At 46.6% G+C, this 10,612-nt stretch overlaps 1 protein-coding gene across 1 annotated transcript; it reads right to left on the minus strand.

Annotated features, from left to right (window-relative positions):
- Positions 1-1,658: 1,658 nt before the first annotated feature.
- Positions 1,659-9,945, minus strand: TRIM21 (tripartite motif containing 21). Its single transcript, XM_024731831.1, has 7 exons — positions 9,889-9,945; positions 8,342-8,796; positions 7,746-7,841; positions 6,430-6,660; positions 3,676-3,698; positions 2,899-2,999; positions 1,659-2,603 (listed from the first exon to the last, which is right to left on the minus strand). The coding sequence occupies exons 2-7, from the start codon at positions 8,747-8,749 to the stop codon at positions 2,053-2,055; spliced, it is 1,410 nt and encodes a 469-aa protein (XP_024587599.1). The 5' UTR covers positions 8,750-8,796; positions 9,889-9,945; the 3' UTR covers positions 1,659-2,052.
- Between the last annotated feature and the right edge of the window lie 667 nt (positions 9,946-10,612).

Here is a 10,612-nt window from a genome sequence, read left to right on the forward strand (position 1 = left end):
ATGTCACAGTGCTCTGCCTATGTTTTCCTCTAAGAGTTTGATAGTGTCTGGCCTTACATTTAGGTCTTTAATCCATTTTGAGTTTATTTTTGTGTATGGTGTTAGGGAGTGTTCTAATTTCATTCTTTTACAAGTAGCTGTCCAGTTTTCCCAGCATCACTTATTGAAGAGGCTGTCTTTTCTCCACTGTATATTCTTGCCTCCTTTGTCAAACATAAGGTGACCATATGTGTGTGGGTTTATCTCTGGGCTTTCTATCCTGTTCCATTTATCTATATTTCTGTTTTTGTGCCAGTACCATACTGTCTTGATTACTGTTGCTTTGTAGTATAGTACAAAGTCAGGGAGCCTGATTCCTCCAGCTCCATTTTTCTTTCTCAAGATTGCTTTGGCTGTTCTGGGTCTTCTGTGTTTCCATACAAATTGTAAATTTTTTTTGTTCTAGTTCTGTGAAAAATGCCATTGGTAATTTGATAGGGATTGCACTGGATCTATAGATTGCTTTGGGTAGTATAGTCATTTTCACAATGTTGATTCTTCCAATCCAAGAACATGGTATATCTTTCCATCTGTTTGTATCATCTTTGATTTCTTTCATCAGTCATCGTAGAATACATTTAACAGAGGAAAATGGAAGCTATATAAATATTCAATATTAGTGGATAGGTTAAACATATTGTAGTACATCACCAAGGTGGAATATTTAGTTACATATTTTTTCAAGAAGTACTTACAGAGTACAGGCATACATCATTTTACTGTGCTTTGCTTTATTGCACTTTGTAGATATTGCATTTTTTTTAGAAATAGAAGGTCTGTGGCAACCCTGCATCGAGCAAGTCTATCAGCACAATTTTTCCAGCAGCATTTGTTCACTTTGTGCCTCTTTGTCACATTTTGATATTTCTCTCAGTATTTCAAACCTTTTCATTATTATTATATTTAGTATAGCGAACTGTGATCAGTGATCTTTGATCTTACTGTTGTAATTGTTTTGGGGTGGCAAGAACTGTTTGCACGTAAGACAGAGAAAACTTGATGATAAATGTGTGTGTTTTGACTGCTCATCTCTCTCCCTCTCCTTAAGCCTCTCTATTGCCTGAGATGCAACAATATTGAAATTAGGTCAATTAATAACCCTACAATGGCCTTCTTGTGTTCAAGTGAGGGAAGAGTCACACATTTCTCACTTTAAATCAAAAGCTAAAAATGATTAAACTTAATAAGAAAGACATGTTGAAAGCCAACATAGGCCGAAAGCTAGGACTCTTGTGCTAAACAGTTAGCCAAGTTGGAAATGCAAAGGAAGTTCCTGAAGGAAATTAAAAGTGCCACTCCAGGGCTTCCCTGGTGGTGCAGTGGTTGAGGGTCTGCCTGCCGATGCAGGGGACATGGGTTCATGCCCCGGTCTGGGAAGATCCCACGTGCCACAGAGCGGCTAGGCCTGTGAGCCATGGCCGCTGAGCCTGCATGTCCGGAGCCTGTGCTCCACAACGGGAGAGGCCACAACAGTGAGAGGCCCGCGTACCGCAAAAAAAAAAAAAAAAAGTGTGGCTGCTAATGGCTGTTTTTCTATAGGCAGTGGGGAGCCACTCATGATCTGATGCGTGTATGTTGGAAAGATAATCCTAGATGTGTACGAGACAGGAATGATGGGATAGACTGAGGCCCAATTTATTTAGGAAGCCCTTTGCAAGATACATAGTAGGGATCTGACCAAAGGCCTAGAGATGGAAAGGAGAAAACAAAACTCGAATCACATAAGGAAGGCAGAAACATGTTTTAGTTGATCCAGATGAGTCTGGGGGCCAAATACAAGTAGCTTGTTTCATGGAGGAAATCATAAGGCAATGCAGGGCAGGAATATTGGTGTTGCAAGTCATTTGATATAGACCTCCGGTGACCTCCCTGCCAAAGTTTACCTGCTGGCATCCTGACACCTCTGCAGAGACAAAGGTGGTTTGGAGTTCATGGGCAAAGGAGACAGGGCCAGTAGCTGAGAAGGGGAACCAACAGAGAGGTGCTGGTGTCCAGAGAGAGCCATCTGGATCCCTACCAGCCCATCGTCAGTGGACAGAGGATCAGAGGGGCTGCATTTCTTCCTCCGTCATTGAAACCAGGATTGAAGAAGGGCCGCAGAGGTCCAGTGAAGGCACATTCAGAGAAGGTGTAGATGAGGGAGCCATGGTCAGTGATGTTGTAGAAGGAAACAGTGCTGGCCTCATAGTCTAGGAAGATCCCAACTCGGCGTGGAGGCACCTGAAGGTGGAGGGGAGTCTGGGGCAAGGAGCCAGCCTCATAGTTTTGTTTGTTCCATAGCCAAATTGTCCAGAAGCCATTCTTGGGGGTGAGCAAAAACTGCCCCTTCCTCTGCACGGAGTCTCTACAAACCCCCAGGTCCCAGGCCTCCTTTCCCGTCACATCTACCTCCCAGTAAACTTTTCCAGAGTCAAAGCGCTGGGTACCCAGGACCATGGGATAGGTATCAAATCTCTCCTCATTTTCAGGCACTTCCTGCTGGGTGTTTCCAAGCCTCACTTGTCTCCGATTCTCCGAAAGGATGAGCCATGGATTGGCTGTATGTGGATCCAGAGTGACGTGTACTGCAGAGAGAAGACTACAGTCAGGCCAGGAGAGTGTGGGGAGTCAGTGACCCTGTGTCTGTAGTGGGGGGATGAGGATGAAAGGGTGACCCTGAGCCTCACTGGGTGAGGAAATGACCCCTAGCCAACTCTGACCCTTGCCCTGACCTTAGAGGGAACCACCTTCCCTATTTCTGCCCCTGCCCCGCCTACTCTGACCTGCCATCTCTCCGCCACCCTGGGATGCACTGTGAAGCCTCCTTATCCCCTTTCACTCCCCGGCAGGCCAGTCCCACAACCCTGGTACTGGCCTCACCTCCACATGTCCTCAGCATCTTCTTAACCCCGGGCACATAGCACACATTCCTCAGGTCTGGGGAGGTGATGTCCAGCTCCTTCAGGTTCCAGGACTCACTCCTGGGGGAAAAAGAGTTAGAGACCCTGACTCCAACTCCTACCTCACCCAAATCCTGTTGTTATAATCGCCTTCGGGGACGACTGATAATTTAATATAATGCAAATTTGCAAAAACATCTCCTGTGTTAGGATTCCTGAGGGTGAAGGCAAAAGGAGGTAAGATTTAGTGTCTATCCAAGCCTTGCTGGCTACAATGGGCCTCTGCAGCACCTGGACAGTCTGTATCTCCACTCCGAGCCTGAGGTCACCACGCAAGCACATTCTGTTTCATTTTACATCAAGGTGTCTGATATAGGCTGAATCACTTCCACGAGGAACCTAAGGAGTCACACCCCTATCGTGGGTCTTACCCATGGCTCTTTCTGGGAGGTTTGAAACTGGTTAGATTCTTTTTAAAGAAAGAGTCCCAGCAGGCTGTAGACTCAGAACTTCCCTGTTGGTCATAACTTCACTTTGTGAAGACATTACAATCCAATTACTCTGGGCAACTCACCAACTGAGATGTCCATTAATTAGCCTTCTGAGACCAGAAAATATTTTATGGAGGATTGGGTCTTTGAGAATAGGGAAGAGGATGGGTATAACTTCAGTGCACATTTTCTAACTCAAAACCGTTTTTCACAGGTATAAATGCCTCCTGCTGCCCCATCCTCTAACAAAGAAAACCTCTCCTTACCTTTCCAGGACACTTTTCACCTCCTGAGGAGAAAAGAGACAGAGAGTAAGATCTGGAGTCATTGGTTTACGACTGAGACTTCAGTCCTGTGGGTGACGCGATGCCACCCTGAGGTCCACAGGATACTGCTCTCTGCCCCATCCCTCTGGGCCAAGGCCCAAAAGATGCTTCTGACCAGCTTGGAACAAAAGGCATGTGTGCGTGCTTGCGGGGGAAGCAGAAACCCAGCATGGGTGTGACTTACAGTTAGGGCAAGTAAGAGCAGCTTACAAATTCTGACTCAGAGGACAAATTAAAAAGACCAGATTCTTGGTGGGGGTGGATAGGAGAGAAAAAAGGGGCAGAGATAACCAGGCTGGCTGAGGCCCAGAGACAGTCACAGAGAAAGAATGGCCACGTCAGCACGCACAGAGCGCACAGAAACTGCCCTTATCTGTGGGCTTACACCATTCGGGGAGGAAGGGCTGGCTAGTTAGAGCTCTGTCCTCTGCTGTAGTTAACGTAGCCCCTGTCACGTATGTGAAACCAAAACATCTGAGAATATTCTGTGGCAGGGGTTGGGGTCCTTACCTGGGGAACTGGCAGGCTCCTAGGCCCAGGCAAAAGTGCCTTAGAAAGCTCTGCTCAATGCTGGGCAGAAGCAAGATTTAGATAACGGGAAGAAGACAGCCTGCCAAGTCAAATCAATCCTGTGGGCTTTTCTGCACAAACCAGAAATGGCTTCATGACCATATCTGACCCAGAGACAGTGAAAAGGTGTGGGGAAAAGAGGAACCATAGAATGTTACAGCATAGAGGGACTTTTGAAACCATCTAGTCCAAAGGTTCCCAAAGTGAGGCAAGCATTATCATTGGTGGATGTGAGATGACTTTAAGTAGAACACACATCAATGAATGTATAAAAAATAGTTAAAAAAAATAAATTCATTGATGTGTGTTCTACTTAATACCTCTTACTATTCAGGTGAACTTGGTTAAGCTGTTTAGCTTTAGTCGCTCACTAAATCTCTTCACATCTCTGCCCCTTAGTTTTCTCATCTATGAAATGGGGACAACAGTAGCATCCAACTCATTGTGTTGTCATGAGGGACTAAACACCTGGCATGTTATATATACTATTTAAGAATTTGCAGTTATTAATATTATTGTTACGAAATACATTAGAAAAGGTATCAGTAACATAACACATGGCTACTATTGCTTAGGACAAATTTCTTTTTCTTTTATTTCTTCCTTTTGTATAACTTGTCTTGTTTAATTATTCCTAAACTCCTATTAGGTAAGTACTGTTATTTATATTCCATTTACAGATTAGGAAACAGGCATAGAACAAGCAAAGTCACAAGGATAGCCATATAACTCAATAATTCGTGCAATTAGCATATACAGCTAAGCTATATTACCAAATGAGAACACTGGCTTAGGCCAAATAAGGGAGAAACAAAGTTACATTTTAATATTTCTCTAAAATTCTCATTTCCTGGTCCTAATTTTCCTGGGAGGACAAAATTATGCTCACAAGGTTTAATTTTATTTTCGCAGTTATTTTACTTTTAGCTTTATTTCCTCATTTCCAATCTACTGTTTTTATGTTCAGTAGCTAGTTAATAATATAAATGATAATAAAATTAATTAACATTTATGCAACCACATACTGTATCCCAGGTACTGTTCTAAGCATTTTATATGTACTGAAACCGAGCAGGACCCTGTGCGGCTTTCCCAAGAGCAGACCCTTTTTTTTGTCCCATCTCTTTTTTCTTTTTTTTTAAATTGAAGTATAGTTGATTTTAATTGAAGTATAGTTAATGTTTCAGGTGTACGGCAAAGTGATTCAGTTACACACATATATATATACATATCGATTCTTTTTCAGATTCTTTTCCATTATAGATTATTGCAAGATATTGAATACAGTTCCCTGTGCTATTCAGTAGGTCCTTGTTATTTATCTATTTTATATACAGTAGTGTATATCTGTAAGTCCCAAACCTCTAATTTATCTCCCACCCCCTTTCCCCCTTGGTAACCATAAGTCTGTTTTTTATGTCTGTGAGTCTGTTTCTGTTTTGTAAAATAAGTTCCTTTGTATTATTTTTTTAGATTCCACATATAAGTGATATCACGATATTTGTCTTTGAGGACAAATTTCCTTTTAAACTAAATTTATTCAGGTAAAAGAGTGAGACAATTTAAAGAAAAAAGGAACATGCTCAAATCATTTGGGTAGTTCACAGAAGTAGCAGAAAGTGTAAAGACGATAAATTTATGACTAAAGCCTGGGGAACCCCTGTTATTTAGCCCATTCCCTCCCCCTTGTTTCACAGATGGAGAAATTAGGTCTAGGAAAGGAAAATGACAACTTAGGGTAACAGAGAGAATTGGTGGCAGGGCTGGGGCTGGTCTACTGTCTCTCGGAGATATGTAATACTCTAATATCCATTTAACATATGAGAAACCTGATCCTCAGAAAGATTAAGGTACTTTCTCAAGGTCATGAATCTAGTATGTATTAGAGCAGGCACTTAGCAGAGATGTCCATTTCTTTTAATTGCTGCATGGAATATTCCCACCTAACTTTGTACCTTTCCATGCCTTGAATGCAAACCACTCATGGGTCTGAATTCCAGTTTGTTTTATTTAAGAAAACTCCAGGGACCAAGTCTCTGTGTGCTCTGAAGGTAGCCCCGAAGAGCTCTGGCTTTTTTCAATTACTCCTTGAATCTCAGAGGGGATCCCGTCCTCAGGCCTCACCTGCAGCAGTTCCAGCGCTGAGCCCCGACTCCTCCTGTCTAGTTCTGAGATCAGCTCCTGCAGGGCCTGGCTCTGCTGCGCCAGGCTGGCCTCGGTGGCCCCCAGGACTCTCAGCTGTTCCCTCTCATCCTCCTCCAGCTTCTGCAGTTGCCTCTGCTCCTCTTCAGCCAGGAAGTTTTTCTGTCTTACAAACTCTTTGTGAATCCTCAATTTGTGTGCCTCAACCTCCCCCTTTGGTGTCAATGGAAAGAAAAGAGGTGGTTTTTTTTTTTTTTATCACAGTCTCCTAAGCTTTGGGAATGGAAGTGCCCGTATCTATTTCTATTCCTGGAAGACTCACCACTCTGGCTCTGTCTGGGAATAAACACACACATCTACAATTTTGCTGGGGAGGTGGGGGGCTGAGGCTCCTGGGACTAAGAGGGGAACAGGGCTGCTGGGGGCGCACCATGGCTGCCCTGCAACCACAGTGGCATCCGCCTATGGTATTGGAGATTTCCTCAACCTCCTTCAAATCGCCACCCAAACATGCCCCTTGGTCTTCATATCTCAGTGAGTAACTGAGGGAGTAACATCTGGCCCCACTGCCAACAACCTCGCAAAGACAGGCTCACAACCCCGTTCCTAAGTTCTGGGGAAAAGGAGTCTTTGGGATATTCTTGGCTTGCTCTCTGCTGCTTGTAATTGGAGGGTCACTCGATGACACAGGATGACCCCTTTTGCCACCACAGCCTGACTCACCCTTCACCGGTCCCAGATCTTCTTCTTCTGGGATCTCCTGGCCATGAGCTCCTTCCCCTCCCTTCTAGTCCCTGGCACGCCCCGCCTCCTAATTCCTGGTGCAGAACAAGCTGTAGCTCTCCATTACACTTGGACCAGTGATCTGGACATGGTCAAGCAACCAACTGGTCAGACTGTTTTTCCTACCTTAGACCTTGATGGTTCCCTTAAGCCTGTTCCTCACAGCCCGTGTCGTTTCCCGACGGGCCAAGTCATTGGCATCTCTCCTGGGATTCCTCCGTCCCAGACACTGAGGCTCTGTGCTGTCATCTCCAGAGACTGGGCTCAAGGAGAAGGAGCTTCAAGGTGTGTCTTGTCCCTCAGCAGCTTCTCTTAAGACTCTCCATCTGATTGGGAGCTCTCTTTGAGCTCCACCCTTTTTTATTCCCCTCCATCAGGAGACCTAGGGGACAACTGGTTCTTGGGGAGTGAGATAGAGGGACTGGCATAGCTATGGTTAGGGCTTTCTTGAGTCCAGGACCCTGGACCCTCCCCGGGCTTCTGATCTAAGATTCCCTTCAGGACATGACTCTTGCCTTCCAGCCTGCTTTCTTCTTTGCAACATCCACTTCCAACTTCTCAGTCAACTTCTGCTTGTTTCTTAGTTTCTGTAGTGCCACCTGGAGCTTCTCCTGCAGAGAAAGATAGCAGGTTAATGCCCACTCAGATCAAGAAGTAAGATGCAGTGGCATGAGGTGGGGGAAGATCATACTGATTCTTAGAAAAGTCTGAGTGCAGAGGATGAGCAAGAACTAGAGTCTGTTTGGGGTAGGAATTCTGTGGATGGGAAGACTTTGGAAAAAGCCTGATGTTTCTTACAAAATAGAGCCACACTGTTGGGGTAGTAGGGATGGGGGCACTACTCATTCTTAATTAACCAGGAGGCCACAGGGAAACATAATCCATGCAGCATTTTCCCATAGCATACACCCTGCTCCTGGGGAATGAGAAAATTGTGCTGAGCTTGCAATTCTCCCCTTAAATAAGACACAGAAGGCAAGAGACCCCCATCCTTTCCCCATCCCCTCAACCCCACAGGTGACTCTCTCCCATTCCCAGCCCTGGGGAACAAAGCAGTCATCAAGGCCCTATCTGCTTCCTACCCGTTCGTGCCTCCATGCTAAGGCCTCACCTGGTACTCCTGAGCTGCCTCCTCAATAGGGACCATGGGGTGGTCACGGTGTTTCTGGGACTGGGAACACACCCAGCAAAGGGCCTTCCCATCTTCCTTACAAAATAGGTGAAGTTTCTCTCTGTGCACCACACACAGCTCCTCTTTTGTGCCCTCCTTGGCATCCTGGCTGATTTTTCTAAGATTCTCCACCATGTTGGCCACCTGTCGATTGGGCCGGAGGTTCCGGAGCAGGAAGCGGCGCCGGCACACAGGACAGACGCTGCCCCCAATTTTCCCAACCTCAGAGATGCATTCCTGGCAGAAGCTGTGACCACATTCGATGCTCATGGGCTCCACCATGGGATCCAGGCAGATAGAGCACGTGACCTCCTCCCACATCATTGCCAAGGGCACTGCTGAGGCCATAGGGGTAATGTTCCTATTAAGCACCACTGGGGAGATCTTCCAGTAGCCTAGCGGGAGAGAAGAAGAGGGAAGGAGGAGATGAGAAGCGCTGTGTGAGAAAAGTAAGACAATTCCAGGGAAACCACCAGGGAGAGTGAGCTAGAGGGGGTGAAAACAAGAAAAGACAAGGAACTCAACCTGAATAAGAGCTTCTGCTCCATAGTCTGGTTCACTGATCCAGTCAGACAGAAGGGGAAACTGAGTCCCCAAAAGAGAGAGCAAAAATTGTTGAGAACCTGAGATACTGCTGCTTACAATTCGACTTTCATCATGCCCATCTCTTCTTAAGCCCTCAGTGCTCAGGCTTTACCTGTCCATCTTCCATCTCAGGCCACTGGTCTTCGACTCCGTTGAGAGCTAATCCTAATAGTGGCGACCATTTACCAGGCACCTTCCATGTGCCAGGTGCTACATACTTCACCTAGATCTTCATTAATTTTTGCAATAATGGCAGGAACTATCTATATCTATCTGTAATATGAATATATATAAGAATATTTATACTTATATATTCTCATAAGTATATATGTATATCTGTATGTGCACATATGTATATGTGTATATGTATATACATATGTGTATACACACACACAAATGTGTGGTTGATTGAGCACTCCCTGGGCTCTTCTCTCAGCTACTCTGAACCTGGCACCTGTCTTCGTTTCTTCCAGGGCATAGACCCATACGTTTCTAACATTCTAAGCAACCCTGTCCCTCTCACCTCCAGAGGGGGCCTTTTGGGGATAGGAGTCTCAGGGATTGCAGAACCACCCCACACCGGGCTCCCCTGGACCACCCTCCGAGCTAGGTTGCCATCCTAGTTCTCCCAGTTTCCCTGGGTCCTTCATCCCAGCTCAGGTGCCGGCAGCAGGGCAGCCCGAGTTCATTCTTGGAAGTCAGGTTCGCAGCCCAGCCTCCACCCAGGCAGCAGGGGAAGAACTGCTGGGTTAGGGTTGAGGGAGACCTGCTGCGAAGGGAAAACTGAGATCGAAGGCTCTAGGGGTGGGGACTGCTTAGGAAGGGGCTCTTCAGATCTGGGGAAGGGGAGAGAGGTCCCCAAGGCAGGGCTGGGGTACCTCCGTCTAGCCAAATTCACTCACCTTTCCGAAGAACTTAGCAGATAGTAGCCGGCTCCCTGTTTCACTTTCGATTTCCTGTCAAAGACCCGTCTGAAAGGGAGGGGGCGGAGCAGGAGGTGAGTGGGCGGGGCAAAGGGAGGAGGAAGGAGGAGGGGTTGAGGTGCGGCCTGCGACGCGAACCGTGGGCGGGGGCTTTTGGGAGGCTGGGGCTGAGTGAAAGCTCCGCAGCATTTAGTCCTTGCTTTGCGCTCCCACTCGTGTTCTCACTGTCTAACAGAGTAAAATATCGTTATCTGCTGCGTGGAGGAGTCATGCTGCTTTATCTGACACTGGTCATCACCCCACGCCTACGTGGTGTGCCCGCGTGCAGGAGCGGCTTTTAAGGAGGTTTGGATGGACAGGAGTGCCCGGAGCTCTCCCGCAAAGGCCACCTTCTGTTTCCTACTACCCCAAACCATTCCTTTTCAGGAGACTTGATATTCTTTTTTTTTTGCGGTACGCGGGCCTCTCACTGTTGTGGCCTCTCCCGTTGCGGAGCACAGGCTCCGGACGCGCAGGCTCAGCGGCCATGGCTCACGGGCCCAGCCGCTCCGCGGCATGTGGGATCTTCACGGACCGGGGCACGAACCCGTGTCCCCTGCCTCGGCAGGCGGACTCTCAGCCACTGCGCCACTAGAGAAGCCCAGGAGACTTGATATTCTTTTAATATCAGGGGGAGAGAGATTTTTTTCGCATTACCCCAAGG

Source organism: Neophocaena asiaeorientalis, unplaced genomic scaffold, assembly GCF_003031525.2.
Source record: "Neophocaena asiaeorientalis asiaeorientalis breed wild unplaced genomic scaffold, Neophocaena_asiaeorientalis_V1.1 scaffold232, whole genome shotgun sequence".
In the NCBI taxonomy this organism is placed as follows: domain Eukaryota; kingdom Metazoa; phylum Chordata; class Mammalia; order Artiodactyla; family Phocoenidae; genus Neophocaena; species Neophocaena asiaeorientalis.